At 39.0% G+C, this 23,567-nt stretch overlaps 1 protein-coding gene across 1 annotated transcript in view; it reads right to left on the reverse strand.

Annotated features, from left to right (window-relative positions):
- cdh13 (cadherin 13, H-cadherin (heart)) overlaps positions 1 to 23,567 on the reverse strand; it is a 370,468-nt gene that overhangs the window by 208,758 nt on the left and 138,143 nt on the right. The window contains exon 5 of the mRNA XM_068313468.1: positions 16,155 to 16,315. Within this exon, the coding sequence (XP_068169569.1) occupies positions 16,155 to 16,315 (161 nt within the window). The remainder of the gene's footprint in view (positions 1 to 16,154; positions 16,316 to 23,567) is intronic.

Consider the following 23,567-nt stretch of genomic DNA (forward strand, 5'->3'; position numbering starts at 1 on the left):
TAGCTGTCTGGAAAGATAAAAAAATAATAATTTTGCTCCTGATAGGTGCTGAAACAGTCACAAAGGCTCTCGCTGGTAGATCACGGTACAAAATGGCCCCATTCCTCCTCTAAGGTATAATTCAATATCCTTTTGTCTGGTGTTGAAGGGACTCTTTGGAGGGCCGCAGGAAAACTCTGTTTGCGTCTGTCTCCCCCACCTCTATTGTGATGTTTTATATCTGACCCCATAGGTGGCCTAGATAAGTACACTCAGCGCTGAATGATGCCATCACTAAACAATCACAGCACTGAAATTGCACGTCTCTTTTTGAGAATGTTATTATTATAGACAGTAAAAACAAAAGACCAATTTAATAACAACACTTAGAATAGTGTGATAATTTCACTAAATGATTTCACCTAGTGTATGTACCAAAAATGGCACGGATCAGGATTCTCACATTAATAGCTAGAATCACATTTCTTTAATTTCCAATGATCTCACCAAGCTCATCAAATTAAATTCATAGTTTTAAAGGATTTTTAAAAAAAAATATTTAATTTAATTCGATTTTGTTGTTGTAGTTTGTCCCTATGCTGTGAAGCTGTGTCATTCAGAATAGAAGTGTGAAATCCACAGATATTCTGAAGGATTCAGATTCCCACCTGGCTTTTATGTAGTTTTATAGTTTCAGTTAAGATTGGGATGAGAACAGGATATAACTGTAATTCCACCAAACTTGAACAAAAGTGTTTGAACCACCAACTAGAGTGTGCATTCTTAACTTCCCTTCAGGGATCAAATCAGTATATAAAATTAAATTAAAATTAAGGGACTGACTAACGTGAACAGTCTCCACGCCTCAACTCTGTACAGCTTGCCAAATTTAAGTTTGCAAACTTACTCCATGACAAAACCCACAATGTCGAAGCAACGTTCTGCACCGGCAAAAGCACCTGAGAACATGCCCAAAAGGAAGAGCAAGAAGCTAAATATCGCAGAAAAAGTTAAACGTCTGGACATGCTGAAGGAAGGTACAATCTATGCGGCTGTCCAGCGCGCAATAAATGAATGTTCGGTTCGTTCCATAACAAAGGAGGAAAATAGCATAAGGAGGACAGTAGCAATATGTTTTAACAAGGATGCAAAAAGGGTTGTAACTGTCCGCAACAAGACCATTTTAAGGACGGAGTCTGCAAAAAGTCTGGAAAAGAGCATTCCGATGGATACCAACATTATCCGCACAAAAGCTATAAAACTTTATGAAACTTTTGCTGGCAGCGATGACATTCATGACAGCGAAGAAGAGGAGGATTTCAGCTCATTGATGAGTGCTGATCATGCAGTAACAAGCTGATTTAATGCCAGCAAGGGGTGGTTTCAGAAATTTCAGAAACGCTTTGGACTTAAAAATGTTATTCTGTATGGAGAGGCCGCCTCTGCAAATACCGCTGGAGCAGAGGCATAAGCCAGACCCTCATTGGAAGCTACTGTATATAAAGCATTTCTGCTAAAACAGGCTCTACTCAATACTGATGTGAAATTTACGTTGGGGTGCCCAAATGTATGCACCTGCCTACTTTTGTTTAAATAATTATTGCACACTTCTGGTAAATCCTATAAACTTCATTTCACTCCTCTGCTATATGATAGATGTAACCGAAATTTTTGATCTGGACAACCAGTGGTTTATAAAGGAAAATCTGAAAAATGATCAGGGGTGCCCAAACTTTTTCATACCACTGAATGTGCTAGGGCTATAACTTAGAGCAATTAATATTTTATTTATATAGTAACTAGTGCTGTCAGGCGATTAAAAAAATGATCTAGGATCTGGAATTAATTAATCTAATTAATCACATTTTAATCTCATACCTGCTAAAGGCCTCCAAATAAAGAATTTGAATTCTCGGACATTAAAAAAATTGTAGTGCATGACTAATCAATAGAATACACCAAGAAGAGAATGTTTTAAAAAATTTTATTATTGGTTAAGTGTGCTTTATAAATGAAACTCAAAAGAAAAAGGCCAAGCACATCAGCAACCCAATTAGGCCAGGTGCATTCTTCAAAAAGGCAATACGAATACAGTTAAATAAAATAAATAAAATTCAGAAATAAAATAAGGCTGAGTCTCAAATAGGCACACAAGCAGACTCTCAATCAAAATGAATACTAAAGCTGACTCAACACAGCAATTCAAAATGAAGAGTATAACATGCCTCTAAATAATGCAACTAAATAGCAAGATGCTAACAGGCCAGTGGTTCTTAATCTTGAGGTACCAAACCCTAACCCTAACTGACAGCAGACAATTCTGTGTCCTTGACATACAGTATTTTGCATTTAAATGATACGTTAGGGATTATATCTCAATACTGGCCCGGGAACGCCTTGGGATCCCCAAGCTGGTGGATGTGGCCGGGGAAAGGGAAGTTTGGGGCTCCCTGTTGAAGCTGCTGTCCCCGCGACCCGACTACGGATAAGCGGTGGAAGATAGATGGATGGATGATACGTTAGGCTGGAGCTGCTTCGGTGATATGAAAATTCTTTTACAAAAGGTACAAATCACTGTGTTCTGTTAATAGTTCTGTATTTGTTCTTTTAATAAATAAACCAAGGGTCCGAATGGGCTTACCTCGCTCTCCTGTGCCGCGTCCATCTCTGTTGTCAGTCACCCTGCTTTTGACTAGTGGTGCAGGTACGAAGTGACCACTGCAGCCTACGGGTCCCTCAATAGGCCAAATTTAGAATGCTTGCGCCTTGACTTGCCAATCGAGATTAATTGCGTTAATTTTTATAGCGCGTTAATTTGCAGCGTAACTAATTAATTTAATTAACGAGTTAAACTGACAGCCCTAATAGTAACATGTGTACACATATCAGGATAAATTTTAATAATACAGTGAAGCATTTCAGTTTATTTTCCCTTGATGTCCAATAATCATCATCATCGTAAGAGTTAGTTTTAGCTCCGATCTTGACAGCTGAAAGTACAGCTGCCCTGGTAAGAAAGCATGAGTACAGGACCTGAGCCTCTCATGCCACAGGCAGCGGACAGGCTGAATTAGCAGCAGTGAGGCCTCAGGTCAAGCAGCAGGGCACTGACTGGTTAATCAGGTTATCTGACAGTTGGGGTATGGCAGTATATCATCCACCTCCAAGTGCTGAATGATCCTGGCCTCAAGGAGAGGCTAGACATAACACAAAAATGTTGAAGTGTTCAGGAAAAGTCATTTTTTTACTGCAGTATGAAAGAGAGCTACAAAGATAGTTTCATTTCGTTGTACAAGATTGCTTACATTTAAAAAGGTATTGTCAGAGCTAAATGTTAATTGGAGCCCAAAATTGCAAATCTGGCAGTGTTGTGAACACAGTAAACTAGTAAATTTTTGAATGTGAAATGACATTATAAACCACAGCCGTTATCAGTGGAGACCAATGGTGCATGACCCCGTGGTCTGAAAGTTTTGCAGTTATATTTCTTAAAGGTAATAGCTATTATGGTGGCTCAAGGATAGTTTGCCCAGGGACTTTGTGATGGTAGTGTCCATGTTGACGGTGTGTGCATGTGTGTGCGTCCTTTATCTCTTGCCCACATACAAGGACTAAGTGTACATCAGGGCTGTTTTCTTGTGTGCAGGACAGCATATCCTGCTCTCAAAGCCCAGGAAATTACAGCTCAGCCAAGCAGAAAACAGGAGTGGGATTTTGGACAACAGTCTTCCTCTGCCAATGTCCTCAGGCTCTTGAAGGAACACCTACTGTACATGAAAAAAAAATTCGGTATAAAAAAAGAAGTATGTGTGCATATGCATGCGGACAGTACAGCTACCAAAAAAATGTTTAATCTTATTTCCACGTATAAAGTAATGCAGTGATATAAAGCTGTATAATAGATAATACTGTCTGTAACCTTCAGAATGGCCCACATTTATAGTCATTGCTTTTGTTGGACTGGTTGACGGGTCATGTGAAGGTGTCTTCCAGAAATGCTGTCTCCATTGTCAAATATTAATCATGCAAATTATTATTAATGTATGTTTGTACAGATTGTATTCTGTTTGCATGAAGATAACTGCTGAATGAGTTTGTATACCAGAGCCGGTGGATGCCATGTATGTTTACTTACTCTCAAGGTGCCTGCATGTTGTTGTTGGTTTTTTTTAAATTTTAGAATTATGTGGATGCCATGTATGTTTACTTATTCTCAAGGTGCACGTATGTTGTTGTTTTTTTCTTGATTTTAGAATTATGTGGTGGGATTCTGTTTGAGTGATACCATTTCACAGCTTGCAAATCCAATGCCATGACAGCATTTAAAATTTGCAACTCACATTTGAAGGTTAACTTGCTTTTCGATTCAGCTTTGATTGATAAGAAACATGTACTGCATTTAATATATTGATATGAAGCTAATTAAAGACATATTGGATGGAATTCTGCAGCCATTTACACACATATATAATCTGTAATTTCAAACTGGGGTGTTTCCTGACAAAATGAAGATTGCAAAAGTGGTTTCGATATATAAAAATGGGGATGCTTGTGAATTTACAAACTACAGACCTGTTTCAATACTACCACAGTTATCAAAAATCCTAAAGAAGCTGTTTAATAACAGACTGGAAAAATTCATAACAAAGCACAATCTCCTTGACTGCAGTCAGTCCGGCTTCAGGAAGGATCATTAGCGCTGACAGAAACAATAGAACTCATCGCTGATGCCATGGATCAAAAGTTGTACTCCATAGGAATCTTTATTGACCTTAAAAAAGCTTTCGACACAATTGATCATAACATTTTAATTGAGAAACTAGAACGATTTGGATTTAGGGGTACAGTACTAAATTGGATAGAGTTATTTACATGAGAGGTCTCAATATGTCACTCTGGGCGGGAGGACATCAAAAACATTAGACATTGTGTGTGGGGTGCCACAGGGGTCAGTGTTGGGTCCAAAATTACTTACACTTTACATAAATGATTTATGTAAGGTTTCAAAGGTGCTTAAAATGATACTCTTTGCAGATGATACAACTATTCTTTGCAAAGGAAATTATATAAATAAACTAACTCAAACAGTAAACAAGGAATTAGCCAAAATGCAATTATGGTTTGATATAAACAAATTATCCTTGAACCTAACCAAAACTAAGTACATGTTATTTGGGAAGAAAAGTTGCAAACACAAAATCAATATTAAGATGAATGATGTAGATATTGAAAGGGTTAATGAATTTATCCATACTCTGGAAAACTCAAAAACTATTAAATCAGAAGGCACTCCATAAAATATATTGTGCACTAATCTTGCCCTATCTGAACTACTGTGCTGAAGTTTGGGGAAACACGTGTAAAAGTGGCTTGCAACCTTTATTCCTGACCCAGAAAAGAGCCTTGAGAATTATTCACAATGAACATTATAGAGCTCACATAAACCACTTATTTATTAAATCTAAACTACTGAAAATACATGACATCATCAGCTATAAAACTGTGCAACTTATGTATAAAGCAGCCAGTAACAATGTACCTCAAAACATACAATCACAAATACAGATAAATGAATCCAGTTACCAACTAAGAGAAAACACAGCATTGGTACAGAAAACACCAAGAACAACATTAAAAACATGTTCATTATCGTTCACTGGTGTCAAACACTGGAATAAACTGGATAATGAAATTAGGAGTATGGGAACTCTAACTGCCTTTAAAAAAGTATTTAAAAACATGGTTTTGCAAGGTTATAATTCTGACGTGAATGATGGTTAAAGGACTGCACTGTTTTGACGAAACTTCATGTTGTCAATCCTGTGAAACAAATGTCACTGTAACCTTTGTGCAGTAACTGATTACATGCAAGATGTTTTGACTGCCACGAAAGTGGAAAGGAAAGGAATGCTGAGTAAACAAGGACACTACTGACCAGAAACAACCCTTGAAAGGAATTACAAAATGAACAAAATTTGGAATCTTCTTAAAAATTGACAAAGAGGTGTGCAAAGATGCATGCCTATTGGACTAAATACACAGATTAAAACAACAATGTACCAGAATAAAATTAATGAAATTGATTTGCGACATGCAATGTATGAATTGGTTGACAATGTGCTGTAATGAGAGAGATGTTGATGATTTAGGGGACGGGAACCTTACAAGCCAATGGCTTCTACCCGTCAACCCTTTTTTTTTTTTCTTTTCAGAGGTTGTTGCTGATGTCTCAACACCGATGAAAGTAAAATCTGTTGTACTAACATGTCTGGAAAGAAAAAAATAAACTGAATAAATAAAAAAAATAATAAAAATTGTGTGCTGAATTTATAATTCTGGTACCTTTAACCTCATGGTCCTATTTACACACAATAAATGTTTACATCATCATTCTTCCATGAACATCGACCTGATTAAAACATTTAATATACTTCTGTTCTCTTACTTTTTTACTATAATACAGTGATAAACATGTTAAGAAAATCCATCCATGATTTTCTAAAGATGGTGTAGCCAATGGTGAAATCTCTTGTTAAAATTCACCAGAATAAAATAAATTGTGTCAAGGTAATTGTCAAGCACAAGGTGTGGAACAAAAGTGGATCCAAGGCAAAATAAATTGTATTATAATTTTATTATGGTCAAAACACACAGCTTGTGAAGGGTGTACTCCAAAAACAAACAAACAAACAAACAAACAAACAAACAAACAAACAAACACAGGTACAACAAAACTCCAGGGTCCAGGATCAGAAGTTCTGGAATTGGACAAAAAGGCCAGGCTGTTTGCTGGAGCAGTCAAAAGCAGCAAGGACACACACGTGAGGTACATAACTCAATCAGCTTGAATCGAGGCAGAGGTTGGATGGGAATAAGAATAAGCGTTCTACTTCCTTTACACCTAATCTATCTAACTAACATACAGTATGTAGTCAACTTAAACTTTAAAGATTGGTGTCACTACAAAGGGAGCTGTAGTAAGAAGTCATTTCCATGGGAATGATCTGTCACAGGATGTTTCTGTCTGATGCCTTTTTGGTCGATTGACAGTTTTTATTGAGTTCTCTTGGGTTTTTAGCAAGCCCTTTGCCTCTGTGTACCGTGGTTTGACAGAATATAAGCAGTAGGGTAAGGTGCTTTTTAGATCCACTGTTCAAGGACTTCACAAGCATGAAGAAGCAAAAACTGGACCACCATCAAAAATGGATGTGGAGCATTAAAAAATTTTTTAAATGAAATTCAGGTTTTTCAATGTATAAATCATACAATCAAATCAGACCTGTCTGACAATTACCTGTTTCCTGTGTCAGGTCACAAAATAAGACTTTAACTTGATAAATAGTTAAAATCTACAAACATCTCAAATTTCGGCATCTCCTGTGTAAGCACGTACAAAAGACCCGGCATACTTACTGTTGTAGTGACATGCATTATCGAGGGTCAATCCTCACCTTGTGTAAACAAGACTGTTATTTATCGCTTCATGTTCTGTCCGTTTTTGTTCTAAGCCAATTACAGCTGTTACCCGCCGCTCTAGACCAGACCCAGGTTTGCCATAATCACAGAGATAAGACCCCACACTCCTCCTCGCCTCTCTCCCTTTCTGTCCATTTTCCATTTCATTAACATTCATTTTCAGCCTAATTGATCTTAATAAGAAAATAATGTCTGACATTAAATCGTTATGAACATGTGGGCCAGCTGATCACAGTGTCTTTCAATTCTTCCATTGTCAAGGCTTACTTTGTTTGAGCTCTGTTTATTAGCCTTTCTTGTGGCTCCAGGTTTCTGCTTCAACTGAAGTTTAGCTGTGCTTTTCTGTGTTGCCAAGATTTGTACATTTTTTATATTTTCAACACACAACAGTGTCTGGCCACAATACTTTCCAAACTGGTTGAATACACATTGACCTATTAGAGAGAATGTTGCATTTCCTTGCCAGTAGCAATAGATCATCATGATTATACTGTAAAATGAGGATTAGAGAGAATATAGAGAGAGCAAGGTCTGTTCAATATAGTCTTGGCAGTGTGATATCTTACCATGAATTGACACAGACACTAAAGGAGGAGTTCACATTTTACTGTTGATTTATGAGTACCAATTATCTAGAACATGAGGGGCAACATTCCGGAGCAAAAAAGATGTGATCTGATTCCAAAATAATTATGGATCCATGGATCATAGACTTTTTTTTTCTTCATGATATCATAAACTAAATTTATTCAAAAGTATTTTATTATATCTCAAAGACCCTTTTTCTTTTCTTCTGAGAATAATAACAAGAGTGTGATCTGTCAAAAAATAAAGCAGAGGGGGATTTATTTTTTTAAAATAATGAAAAAGATAAGCAATCAGCAGTTGTAGGCCCTATGAGCCTAAATTCTGAACAGGTGAACATTGATATTCAATGCAAACTTAAAAGAACACAAAACATTTAATTTTCTGTGCCCGCCATGATGTGGACGATGGTATCATGAGGCTTCAGGACCACGGATGAGGGCCAATCACTCGAACGTGACAAGAGAATTCAACCTAATGCAAACGGTCTGTAAAACGTAACGTTATTACTCGATATATTAAGATTTTACATGTTCTGTCAACAAATAAAAGACTAAGTGAACAGTTTGCTCTAATGTTAGACTTCATGTGGCCATGGGGACATTTGTGAACATCGAGACTGCCAAAAACTTGGGTCAGGGTGTAAGTTAGTGCCAGCAATGTAGACTATAGGCTACCTGTAATAAACCTCATTTACAACTTGCCTGTTTTTTTTTATTTTTTATTTTTTTTATTATTGACAGGATTGTCTCCCTGTCGGAGCTAAATGGTGTATTGGGTTCCCTGAGTATATTGGTGCTCAAGTATAAGTAGGAACCAATATTGGCTGGGTTAGGTTTCTCTCCGGAAGCATAAACAGTTTTTGCCTGCTGGACACTGGTTTTATTATTACATGTTAATTATTGGTGGAGTTAACTGAAAAACCTAATGGAAATAAAACAGAGTAATCAAGCATAGAGTGGCATGGCAGACCCGTGAATACCAGGTAGCGCATCAGAGTGACATTAATGTAAGTGCGGTTGAATAACTCATTGGCTTAACACTTGGTTTAGCCTCTGTAGTCTCCGAGGATAAAATTCATTCAGCAGATGTAGAGATGTGAAGGGGGTGGGGGTGGGGGGCATCCTAATAATTATTGATCAATGAAAAATAAGTAAATTATATCAACCCTTTATGAAAGTCGTGTTCATAAAGGGTTTTTTTCATAGAAACAAGTAGTCACATGATGCAAAAACACTTATACTGAATGCACCAGGTTCAATAGATATATCTTACATACTTTACCAGCTAAAGACCCAGAGGTTCACTTAAAGTAATAGTGACTTTAATCTAACTCTGAATATTTCAAGCTTTGTCCTTTATTTAATGGGACTGGGACAGCCCTGAAAAGACCAATGGGACCATGTGACACAGTCTGCACTGAGAGCACACTATCTGACTCTTGATAATAATGTGAAGCTGTATTTGATGGGATAGTCTTATTCTTGGTTAAGTCTGTGACAGGCTTTGCTGAAAAATGGATGACAAGAAAGATACAGAACCATGCAAGTCTGCTGACAAGAGGAAAAAAAAAAGATTATTTCTTATTGATATGAAATGAGTTAATGAAAGGCCTGTATGTGTGTGGTACTGCCCTTGTACATCCACTGTGTGTGTAGAGACCAGGAATCTGCTTTGCCTTGATTTTTGCTATCAGTTTCAAGACATGATTATGATGGCACAATTAGTACTGGAAGATAATTCACTCCAGGCAGTTGAAACAATGGCTTATTAGCCTTGCCCACTTTTCACACCATTACTTAGTCATCGACTGAAGCCCTCAATTAAATTTCTTGCTTTTATAGTCGGAAGATGATGTCAAAATCAATCAGACTACTTTTGGAAGGTAGTCTTCTTTAAATCTGGTTTTGGCATACAGATGGACAATGTGTTGCAGTTCAGACGAAAACCCACATCTTCCTTTTGGTGACTTAAAGCTATGTTAAGATTATCTGCATGGTGGACTGAGGAGACAAGATGAATATACTAATTTCTTTGTTCGTTCTGTTAGCTGTCTTACTTTGTGACTGACAGCTTCAGTAAAGCCTGCGTTTCTTTCAACCAATGCCAAAATAACAATAATTCCAACAGAAGCATAATGCCAACAGATAAGCTTATTTTCCAACATTTTCTACTGTAGTGTCACGTGTCTGTCATCAGCGGAATGCAAGCAATGGACATCCTTTTTTTTTTTTTTTCAGAGGCAGCCATGAGGAGGATGAGGATCACCATAGGTCCAGAAACATTCATACTGGGAAACAATTGTTCACAGAAAAATAAGGCATTGTGGGACCCATATAAATATTCAAAAGTAATTTGTGTAAAGTCTATGGCCTATGTACATTTTAGCAATCCAGAGTATTTAAGGCTTGTTAAACAATGACCGATCTGGGTGCAATATACAGTGGACTAAGGGGCTGCGTTAGGAGTCACAAGACTGTACTTTCATACACCTTTTAAAGGTATGACAAAACAAAGCATAGCACATCACTAATAACAATCAGCACTAACCACACTGAGACAGGAAGAAGGTCGTTGATATACTATTTAATTTACCCCAGACTATGTAATTTCCCCTTGCAGGATTAATAAAGTATACTTCTTCTTCTAGAAAAATTGTAAAATGTTTGAATGTGATTGAAGTGTTTTTGCAAAAAATCTTCTTTTTCTGAAGCACTGTAGTGCTTTCATCTAATGTAAAATTATATAATGTTTGAATGTGATAAAAGTGCTTTTGCAAAAATAAAAATAAAAAATTCTTCTTCTTCTGTGTTTTAAGTCCTGTACTTTGAATATGAATGGAGCATAATCAACATGGAGACAAGAGCCTCTGTTTTTAGTTTGATAAATGTTAGTTTTCTTCATTCAGGAATGTTTTTAATGTGAATTCCTTTTTGTGTTAATCTCTTTTGGATTTTGCGTCAATGTGATTTTCTTGTAATTTGGCTTTTATGAATAAATGTACTCTCTTAAAAAAAAAAAAAAATCTTCTTCCTCTTCTTACGGACCCTCCATCAGGGTTTCTAGCCCAAATCCAGACCAAACTTGTTAACTTTTTCTTTTTCTGGGATGGGGTGCATTGGGTGCCTCAAGGAGTGTTGTTTTTATCAAGAGAGGAAGGGGAACAGGGCCTCATCCACCTGGCTAGTAGAACAGCAATGTTCAGATTACAGATCATCCAGCGGTTTCTGACCAGACCAGTGGATCTGACGTGGAGAGAGGTGGCCAGCTGCATATTCAAACATGTGAGTAACTTGGACCTGGATGCTGCACCGTTTTTAATGGATTCTAAGTTTCTAAAGTTAAATGGTTTGCCTCTGTTTTATCATGGTGTTTTTAAGTCATGGGCCCTATTTAAAAGAAGCTCAGGAAAAAGCTCTGACTCGGTTCTGGTTACTGAGGGAACCACTAGTGCATGGAGCCAGGCTGGATGCCTGCAGTGGAGCCACACCTGGGCTGTCTGCAGCACTTTGCAGGACCAGGACCATGACCCTCCAGCAGCTGGTAGACAACGCTGGGCCAGTGTTGGCGGATGCCCAAGCTGTGAGCTCCCTGCTGAACATCCAGTCCACCAGGGTGGCTCAGAGGGTGCTACAACTGTGGAGGCGAAGACTCTCCGGGAAGGAGAGAAGCCTCCTCCTGGACTATAGTACAGGGACTATGCCGGACAGCAAAGATCCTTTCCCTGAGGTCCACATCAGTCCCCTGTTTGGGGAACTGGAGGGTCCTCTCCTCGGAGACGAACGAGAAATCAGCCTGCACACGGCCAACAAAAAAATACTGTACAGACAATGTGTAAAAGTAATCAACAGGAAAGGCCTGTGTAACAGAGCACCCACTGCCTGGGCCAACAGGATGACGGGAAATGGACCTGACCCACAGTGGAGACTTCTATACAAACCTCCCCTCAAGAAAAAAAACAGGAGACCTCCAGTGGAGAATTTTACACGGTGCCATCAGTTCCAATGCTTTTATCTCTGTTTTTAACCCTGCGGTGTCCAGCCAGTGTCCCTTCTGTCCCCTTCGTGAGACAGTCTTTCATGCTTTTAGTGAGTGTGTGAGACTTGCTGTGCTCTTCACTCTTCTAACGAATGTTTTTAATCTGTTCAGTGAAATTTTTAGTATCAGGAAATTCATCTACGGTGCTGGGTACAATAGATCGAATCAAAGAAAGTGGCAGCTTTTAAATTTTATCTCTGGAGAGGTAAAACTCGCAATTTATGTGACCAGGAAGAGGAGAATTGAAAACAATACTGTTCAAGAAGCAGCTACTGTTTTTGCTGTAACATCAGATGTCGCTTAAAACTAGAATTTGGTTTCTATAAAATGACAAAAGACCTAAATAACTTTAGGAACATCTGGTGTCACAAAAATGTCCTATGCACTTTAGTTGATGATCAACTCACTTTTGCAAACTTCCTGATATAATGCACTAATTTTTAAATAGTATTTCCTTTCATTTATTGGTTTTTAGTGTTTTTGAAGCACTTAAGTACTTTTAAAAAAATCTTCCTCTTCTGAAGCACTTCAGTGCTTTCATCTAAAGTAAAATTGTAAAATGTTTGAATGTGATTAAAGTGTTTTTGCAAAAATCCAAAAAAAAAATTTCTTCTTCTTCTTCTTCTACTCAAATATTCCATTCAATCAATAACTCCACTTGACAATGTACAAATATGTATTTTTATTAATTTGAGGATGATAATGATCTGTGTGTAATAGGTATGTCAACCTTTGAAAAGTGCCACTCAACCAATAACAATGCACAACAGCTAAGGTCAGACTATAGGCTAAAACCCACGTACTTGTTGTATCCCTCTAAATAGTCTCTTTTGTAGATATAGAAAACCTGCAGGTGTACGTTGATGTTAACTTTGAATGCACTTAGAAAAGATGGTTACAGGTATTATATAAGCATTATATTGCAATTACAGAAACATATTCTGAAAAAGTGAAAAATAATGTGTACCCACCCCATGACTTGGACCCGCTTCATAATTTGCTTTTCATGCAACATCCCCCAAAAGTGTTCTGAGGGTTGTATGTAATATTGCTGACAAGCAAACCAAAACCCCTGACCTAAAACATCACCCCATTAATGGAGAAAATTACAAACCTAAATTATTAATTTTTATACTACTAAAAATGAGTTTTGTCATTCATAACCACTGAATAATGATTTTACAGGCCACTGGTTAAGATTGACAAATTATGACTAACGTTTTTTAAGGCAATTAATGTAACATTAAAGGCTTAAGCTGCATGGAATTTCGTTGATTGACATTTCAACACTTGGAAACTGATTAGTGTGGCATAAAAATATTACGTCTTATTGCTTTAAATCATTATTGGCTCATTTGATAAACGTGGTCTGTTTTTAAGATAAGATAACCTTAGTAATAAACAGATAGACAGACAGAGACAGACACAAATACTGACAGACAGACAGACAGACAGACAGACAGACAGACAGACAGACAGGCTAGGTGGCAGATGAATCAGTTTTTTTCCATGTTCAGTGTAAAATATTGTTCATTTATAAAGGAGACTGCAGCTGATTTCTTCTTCTAGCAGATCATTCCATCTCTTTTCTAGATTATTCATGAGACACAGTGATGCTCATTTACTGAGTGTCAAAGGTGCTTGTAAACAACCTGAATCAGACCATAACCACTAAAAGCTATTCTCCTGCCTTCACCAATGCATAATGCAAGTAAGAGATGGTGCCCCAGCAAGGGGAATCTTGCAATCTGAGGGAAACTCTAATGTGTGTGTATACTCAATCAGTAATGCAGATTTAAAAAGTATTTCTGGACAATTATTGAGGAAAATAACTTTTGTGTGCATTAACATCTTACATATTTTGCTTCAAGTAAAACTTTGAAAGGTTAAACACTCTCTGATTTATATTTTCATTGAGTATATTTAGTCCTCTTACATGCTGTTTTGTTGATATCCACGGAGTGAATGATATCACAAGAGTGTTCACAAAAGCTAGTTAGCTTATCAACATATTGCATTAGGTTAAATATCTTCATTCATCTGTTTCAGAAAAAACAGATTAGAGAAACTTACTAAACAGTAGATTTTTTTCTGTCTTTGTTTCCCTTTCTTTCTGTGGGCAATAACTTCATCAAGCAGACAACCTGGTGGGCACCAGAACCAGCAAGCACCTCAAACAGCCTTTAATGTTGTTGTTTTTTTTGGGTTTTTTTATCACAGAGAAAACCACCAGTGTCTAATCAATAGCATTAATTGAGCCCTGAAAAAGAAAATAGCTCATCCATTACCAAATAACAGTGCTAATATTCACTATGTATGTCTGGATACAAAATCAAAGCCTTCTCCTTTCGGTTTTTCCCTTCAGGGGTCGCCACAGCAAATCAGTTGCCTCCATCTAACCCTGTCTTCTGAATCCTCTTCTCTCACACCAACTACTTTCATGTCCTCTTTCACTACATCCATAAACCTCCTATTTGGTCTTCCTCTTGGCCTCCTGCCTGGCAGTTCAAAACTCAGCATCCTTCTGCCAATATATTCCCTACCTCTCCTCTGGACATGTCCAAACCATCTCAGTCTGGCCTCTCTGACTTTATCTCCAAAACCTCTAACATGTGCTGTCCCTCTGATGTACTCATTCCTGATCCTATCCTTCCTGGTCACTCCCAGAGAGAACCTCAGCATCTTCATCTCTGCTACCTCCAGCTCTGTCTCCTGTCTTTTCTTCAGTGACACTGTCTCTAGACCAAACAACATCACTGGTCTCACCACAGTTTTGTACACCTTTCCTTTCATTTGAGCTGAAACTCTTCTATCACACATCACACCTGACACTTTCCTCCACCCGTTCCATCCTGCCTGTACACGCTTCTTCACCTCTTTTCCACACTCTCCATTGCTCTGGATTGTTGACCCTAAGTACTTAAAATCCTCCACCTTCTTGATCTCTTCTCCCTGTAACCTCACTCTTCCACTTGGGTCCCTCTCATTCACACACATGTACTCTGTCTTACTGCGGCTAAGCTTCATTCCTCTCCTTTCCAGGGCAAACCTCCACCTCTCTAGCTTCTCCTCCACCTGTTCCCTGCTCTCACTGCAGATCACAATGTCATCTGCAAACATCATACTCCATGGAGATTCCTGTGTAACCTTGTCTGTCAGCCTGTCCATCACCATAGCGAACAAGAAGAGGCTCAGAGCTGATCCCTGATGCAGTCCCACCTCCACCTTGAACTCATCTGTCACACCTACAGCACACCTCACCACTGTCTAACAGTCCTCATACATGTTCCTGCACCGCTCTCACATACTTCTCTGCCACTTCAGACTTCCTCATACAATACCACAGTTCCTCTCTGGGCACCCTGTCATAAGCTTTCACCAGATCTACAAAAAAACAAAGCAGCTCCCTCAAGACTTCTCTATTGACATCCTCAAAGCAAATACTGCATCTGTAGTACTCTTTTTTGGCAAGAAACCACACTGCTGATCACAAATGCTCACTTCTGCCCTTGGTCTAGCTTCAAATACTCTTTCCCATAACTTCATTGTATGGCTCATCAGCTTTATTCCTCTGTAGTCGCCACAACTCTGCCCATCTCCCTTGTTGTTGTGTGCACCAGGACACTTCTGCATTCCTCAGGCATCTTCTCACTGTCTAAGATCCTGTTTAACAACCTAGTCAGAAACTCTACTGCCACCTCTCCTAGATACTTACTTACCTCCACAGGTACATCATCAGGACCGAGTGCCTTTCAACTCTTCATCCTCATCAATGCTCTCCTCACTTTATCCTGACTAATCTTTGACAAAGTGAAAGTGCTCTTTCAAACATCGAGGCCAAACTGTTCACTGTTTTTCCCATATAGAAGCTTGAGCTCATGCTAAGTTTGAAGGTCAGACTATGTTGTGCTTAAACTCACCCAGTCCAACACAACATCAGTAATAAATCTGTAAAACTTCATCTAATTTGAAACTGAAAAGGAAACAATATGCTTGTCAAAGAAAACCGTACACACACAGGCACATACGCACACACACTGGTGACACACACTCAGTGGTGACACACATGCACTGACCTGGTAAGAATCAATGGCCTCTCGGTCCAGTGAGCGGCTGACTGACACGTCTCCCGTGTCAATATCAATGTTGAAGAGGCCTTTGGGATCCTGATCAGCACCGGGTCCTGTCAGTCTGAAGATATGGTTCCTTGATGTCTCAACTGAAATCACCTGCAGGGCAAAAACACATCAACAATTCAAACAACTGTAAGCCTTTTCTCTCATTTTATTCTACTCTGACTTTATTTACTGAATCTGAAAATGATTAAAGTTTTTATTGTTCATGTTTTCAAATCTCAGCATAGTGAATATCACACTAATTACAATCCATTGCCATACATTTGAGCAAACGGAACTGGAATGATGATGCAAACTGCAAGTCAAATGGTCTGATTTAACCCAACCAGTTGGAATGTTCAACTCATGTAAACTAAGAGTTCTAATGTTATCTTAATGATGGATGTTTTTCATTTCAATGAAGAACGTTGATATTACCAAATATAGAACAAACACTTTTGATAAATTTAAGGGTGATATTTTGAGGATTTTAATTTTCTTTGTTGAGATATATAATGAGGACTCTTCCAATTGTGATACGTTTTAATGTGTGCTGTAAAGTTCGCGGAAAAGCGATGCTTTCCTCAGACAGCAGGGATCTGACCCCAAATAGCTCTACTTACATGAGACTGCCATCGCCAGCAGAAGTCACAGGTACACCGGAAAAGCAAGACAGAAAACACAGTATGTTAGACTAACACATCACACAAAAAAACGTTATTGATAGCAATACAGGCAAATGTGAAAGAGAGAAATACGATAAAATAATAATAAAAAATAATTCTAGCTTGGTGCATGGACCTTAATTAATATTTCATGTGGGATTTTTAACATCAATGATAACTATTCAATAAAGTGTTCTATAAATCCAAAATTTACTTCCTGCTTAAGGGGTGGAAAACCCAGAAATCAGCATGACAGTCAGAATTGTAGTCTCATAAAGCGACTTCCATTACGCCGAGTTTATTGTAATGGAGCACTGAGTTAACACCAAAATAGTGTTACTTTTTCAAAGCACTCAGCTACCAGTCCATGCTGAACCCAGAGGTTCCACCTCTGGCATCTCTCTTGGTTTTAGGTCAGTCTCCGTGTCAATGATCTAAACGGCCCCTCAGCATCGTGTCTCATGATCAGAGGGGTGCCACTAGGTCACTATTAATGAGAGTGCACTTCCATGGGAAGGCAGCTAAAATAGCTTTCTACTCCGTACTTAAAAGAGCATGGGATACGAGACTGCAGTGAGTATTCCAGACGAAGCTCGAGCCCTTACAGCCTCTCTAAAGCGCTCATTTATCTCAATGTCTTGCTTCATGTTTCCCCCTTTTGTCCCTCTCGCTCATGGCCCCTTCTTGTTACTTTGTCCATTCTTGCTCTTATACTGAGCATCTATATCTCATTTTCGATTCATCTTTTCTGTCTTTTCCACATGGACTCCCTTTGCACTTTTGGTTTGTCACACCAAATGACAAGAGGGAGAAATGTTGAAAAGAATAGAACAAACACGGGACAGACATTATTTAAGAATGACACCTTTACTCAGAACATTTCCTCTTTTCTGTCCCCTACTGCTCTTGGCATTGTTTTCTTTTTACTCCATCACAATTCTCCCACCTCCCCACTGTTCTTGTCTTCACAAAGATGTTCAATTTAAGAGGAGGACTTTTTTTCACTATAAAATTAGTTTAAACTGTTATATTCAAATCATCATGGGAGCATAAACACACACATGCACGTGCAAGCTCAGGCGTGCGCACACACACACACAGAGGTGTGCAATAGCTGTCATTTAGGACAGATATATTTTGGAGTCATAATCACAGTGGCAGTCAGCACCTGCTGAGAGTGACAAACTAGGTCAGATGAAAAAATGAAAAAAAAAAAAAGCATGAGGTGCAACATTAGTCAGATTCACAGATGGCTGGGTGTCAAACTTGGATAGATGTGAGGGGAGAGGAGGAAAAAAGATTATTGATGTGCATTGAGGACGGGGGAAGGATACAGGATGAGCAAGAAAGAGAGAGGAGAGAGATTGATGAGAAAGACACAAACTTCAGCAGAAGGAAGTAAAAGAAGTTTTAGAAGAACTTCAATGTGATTAGGAAACATCTCTGTGGGAGAGAAATATGATAATCTACATGGCAAATACACATAACAGACTTCACGCATGCTGGCATGGAAACGTGCACCCAGTGGCTTTGTCACCACTAAGTATATCTCCGTCTGTTTGTGTGCGTGGGAGGACTGATGGGAGAATCTCCCCTCTTTCTATCAGCTCTCATTACCAGCCAAGCAGACTTAAAAGACTGTTGGGCTTGTGACACTCCGGAAAGATGACAGGAGGTGTGGCACAGCTTCGCAACACCAAACACCTCCAAGCACAGGAATGAAATGACAAAGGAAACAAATAGATCAGCATGACATTGTGTACCAGTAAGGTTGTGTGTATTTGAACCTTAATAACACCATTCCATGTCAGTGTCTACGTCAGGTGTGAGGATTGCAAAGAATGAAAAAAGTGAGAAAAGGAAAAATGGTTAAACAGAAATATGTGAGGAAGTCAGAAAAAACTAACTTGTATATCGCAGTTCATGTGTGAAAAATTGGAAAACAAATCTACAGTGCCAAGCGAAGTGTGTATGAGTTGGTATAAAGAAAATCTCACACTAAATCCTGATACATCTTAAAACGCACAAACAATTGCGACAATCGAACGTTCAGCACAACCTCATTCTGGAATCTCATGGATGTCTGTTGTCAGTGAGAGAGGGTAAGAGAGAGAGAGAGAGAGAGAGAGAGAGAGAGAGAGAGAGAGAGAGAGAGAGAGAGAGAGAGAGAGAGAGAGAGAGAGACAGACAGACAGACAGACAGACAGAGAGACAGAGAGGGACAGAGAAAGACAGAGAGGGACAAAGAGAGACTCCCTTGCATTTCCTCTGCTTAGGTTTGGTCTTCCCTAACAAGGTCATACAGCCGCCTTGTGAATGACATTCACTGGTCATGAAAGAACTGCCAGGAAAAGGCTAAGCCCAGTGTGTGTGAGCTTGTGTGTGTGAAAAGATAGCGTGACAGCAAGTGAGTGATTGGAGAAAGAGGAGGAAATCAGGTGATGATGGACTGATTGTTACTCTGAGTTATCACCCATAAGCCACTGAGTCATTTTAAATAAAAATGAAAAGAGCACCAATCAAGAACGTCCGCTGCTGAAAATGGTGCAATTAAGCAGGAAGAAGGTCAACACCTTCAATTTTCCCTTTCAAAAGATGCTACTGTCCACAAAATCTACCCAGACCTCGCATGATTTATTTTCTTTCCACATTTATTTCAAGGCAACAACTGCTTTATATTTCAATTCCCTATCATGACGGAATAAACATGGCTAATTTTGAACATTGCGGTTGAAACAAAATATATTCTCTTGTGTTAATGCTAAGAAAAAGCTGAGTATGGTAAGAAATCAGTCAGTCTAAATTCAGATGAATAGAACATCTCAAGAGTTCATGCTCATCAAAATGTTGTTTTTGCTCCGCTCATCAAAGCGGATTTCACATCTGCTCAGTGAGTCCGGGGTCCAAGCACCAATTGGAATTTGCATCAGATGGCTTTAACTAACTGTAGGCAAACAGCAGCCTCAAACGGGCATGATTAACATGCTGAAAGACAGATGGGGAGGAAATGGCAGAAACTTTCTGGTCTTCCTAAAACAATTAAGAGAATCAATTAGACTAAATGACTAGGCCCACGGGCTGCCTGCTCTCCGATGTTGTAACGTCTCACAACACAGCTTGCTCACTTCCTGCTTCTCAGTTCAGATGCCTGGCATTGAATGACTGCTTTAGTAAAAGGAGGAGCAATGTAATGAGCAGAGAAAATCAATAAAGTGCAGCGGACAAAATAAATGCAAGGACACCAGAGACGTAAGAGAAGACAAAGCATGGAGCAAATGACAAACAGCAGGTAGAGGGCTTTGGGTTGGAGGCAAGACTGACAGGTGGAGGAAGTCAGTTTGCACTCAGTACAGAAACAAATGCACAAGGGTGACAGACACATTTATTCTCCTTAATAATATTACATGGGCCTACAGCCAAACGAGGCCCTCATTGAGCTGTCATGTCAAGTCAGTTCATTTGTGAGCTGGACCTTCAAGTAAGGCAGCTTTACCATTTGGTAAGTGAACGTTCCAGACCAGCTTGAAAGTTAGAGTTCACTTTATAGATTAGTAGGTTTGGATTGCATGCCCCCCCCACTCTATGAAAGTTATGTTTTACTGCACAACTGAGTGATTGTGTTTTGCTTTTTGCGTGTTTAAATTAGTGACTAAGCTGAAGGATATGCTTTCCTTCAAGTGCTAAACAAAACGAACTCTTTTACTTAGATTGATGCCTGTTGCATCTACTGTATGTATTACTGTAGTTAGGGAATCAATGCATAATAAAAAGACTAAAACACATGTCTTTCCAGCTAACAAAATCAACTACAACTTAGAGTATACAGTACTTGTCTTGGGTAGGTTTTTCCTTTTTTCGATTCTTCTTTTTTCTTTTCTAAAGTCCAGTTTAACTACTAATATTTGTTAAGTAACCCCCTTTGATTGGCCTACTAAAATAAAATATTTCCTATTTTCTTGACACAAAAAGTGTTATTCAAAGTGGTGCCAGAGACGGTGGCAGTGATTTACAAATGAACATTTCCTCCCTCTGCCACCTGAGAAATTTTTGACTTGTATCATTTAGAGCTGTCTGGGTACGAGTATTTCACTGCAATTTGACTGATGTCATAGGATGGATGACTGTTCTACCGCAAAAATGTTCACTGTACGAACCTGGAATGGCAGTGACCTTGTGGGTATGCAGGACATCAGCCTATTAAGGCAGCAGCAAAATGTAATTATCATTGAAATCAAGCTATTCTGCCTTGTGTCTTAATGTCTACTGCTTTTAATGGAAGGAGATACTTTCATTTTTTTCCTGACGGGACATGTTTTTAACATTTAACATTCCACCAATTGCACCCAATCTAATATTCATAGCAATAGTAATTTTAGAACTTGAATCGGGCACAACACACACTCACACACACACACACACACACACACACACACACACACACACACACACACACACACACACACACACACACACACACAGACACACACACAGACACACACACACACACACACACACACACACACACACACACACATCTTAGAAATAGAGCTTTTCAACTACTTCATAAACGATTGATTTCATAAAAATACATACATTCTAGACTGAAATGAGTTACTCCAAGTTGAACATTTAAGGATATCAGCTTTATTGCAGCTGTGGTGTAAGAGAATGTGAAGGGATCATGGTTCCCTGAGGGAGGGCAGGGGAGAGACCTCTATATCAAAACAATTCCACAGCTACCAGGAGGTGTGACATAAACAACAAGGTTCTTACCCTTCCCTTGTGAGTCACGCTGACAGCAAACTCACCCACACCCTTTTGGCTCACACACTCACCCACTATCCTTGTATGCACATCTACTCACACACTCATACATATCTTATAGTAACCCTAAAAATTTCCCCTTTTTCCTGCTGCTCATCTCCTGGAGAGAAGGAGGCAGCATGAAAAATGAATGGCTGGTATATGGAAGTGGTAGGTTTCAAGAAGAGGAAAGCTATTGGTGTGGAAAATCAATTTCACCAAGTCGTCAACATATAGCCTATGTTTGGTAAAATAGCCCACATTAGACTGTCTTCTCATGCAAAGCTAACTGTGGAGGTAGGAAGAAGGATGGAGGGATATGAGAGGAGGATGGATGGAATTTGCAGCAGAGAAGGGAGGAAGCACCGTGGAAAGGGGTGGATTGGTAAGACATCACAAAGAAGGGAGAAAGAGAAAATATGCCCATTATGCATCCGCTTCCTCACTTGAATGTGTAAAAGTACTGCAATGGCTTTGATTGTTAGTTGATGCAATTGCATCCACAGCAACTCTTCAGTATGCTGTAGAGATCATTTGTGTCCCATATAGAACTAACTTATCTGCTGACTCGGGGCTCCCTTCTCTTATCTTTCCGCTATTCACCAGGGGATAAATTCACACAGTTCCCTGACGACTATGATTGTCCCTAAAAAATAATACCCATGGTTTGACACATCCACCTTCGCCGTCCATTGCTACATACTAGACCTCTGGGCTGCTTAACAAGGACAATAATGAACACAATGCTGGCATGTTGATTCTCTCTGGGGCGCTATAATCTATTATGTACCGTGCTCATTATGGGATGTAGTTAATGTTTTGGTGGCTAGTCTTATCTATGACAATGCTGCTTGTTGTCTTATATATAAGCTTTGTGAAAGGAAAAAAAGCAGCAGGTCCCAAATGTATGGTGTTGGGTTGTTATAACACAAGTCAGGTGATGATTTACTGACTGCACTGACTCAACACCAGTGGAAATTCAATAATGCAGCTGTTTCTGAGAGAAAATTAACTGAAGGGCTATTGTAGGTGTTCCAATAACACACAATTTATAATATGCTGCATAAATAATATGATGTGTCAATTATCTTTGGCCTGTTGCACAGCAGTCGGGCAGGATAACAAAAAGCCTTCATCAAATACAAAACAATTAGTAATTATTGCAATACATTAGCACAGTTTCAAGATTATGTTCTGCTGACTGTACAGTAAAACTCCAACCAGTATAATGATATGTGAAAATGAATGGAACTGAAATTCTGAAGTTTGCCTTATTGGGTGCAGTATTGTTTTCAGGTGTTAAAGATTCATCAGTCCTAATGGCAGCTGAAAGAGAAAATTTCCAGAATAACAAAAATTAAATTTTCTGATGCTAGGGACAATTACAACATTATTTCTACTTATCAGTTTAATGAGTTGAACTGAGACAAAGAGGTCTGTTTCCCCTGGGGTCATGTCATGGGGTTTCAAACCCTTTTGGATAATTGTGTTGAAAAGTGATTCATTACTCGCACCCCATTCATTGGGAATGTGGGTGCTCTCTTTGGCAGAATAGCTGCAGCCACACAAGGGCCGGTGAGCCCAGAAAACAGTGCTTCGAGGTTTCCTGTATTCTATATATTTTCTGAATAAAAAAATTTCTCCCCTCATATATATTTGAATAAGCTCACTTCGAAAAGTCTCATGCTGTCACCAACTCCACCCACTACCTGTCAATCAAGCGCCAAACCAATCACATCACCCAACCAATCACGGCACATCTGCCAGAAGGAATTGCGTGAACCATATGGCGAAAGGCATAGTCCATAACTCTGCATGGACTTCCCAGTTAACTTAATTTTAGAATGATGAAACTCTAAAACTGTTCCAACTATTTTCATATTTTTGAGCAACGAGTCCAAACAGC

The sequence above is a fragment of the Antennarius striatus genome, chromosome 4, assembly GCF_040054535.1.
Source record: "Antennarius striatus isolate MH-2024 chromosome 4, ASM4005453v1, whole genome shotgun sequence".
Taxonomy (NCBI): domain Eukaryota; kingdom Metazoa; phylum Chordata; class Actinopteri; order Lophiiformes; family Antennariidae; genus Antennarius; species Antennarius striatus.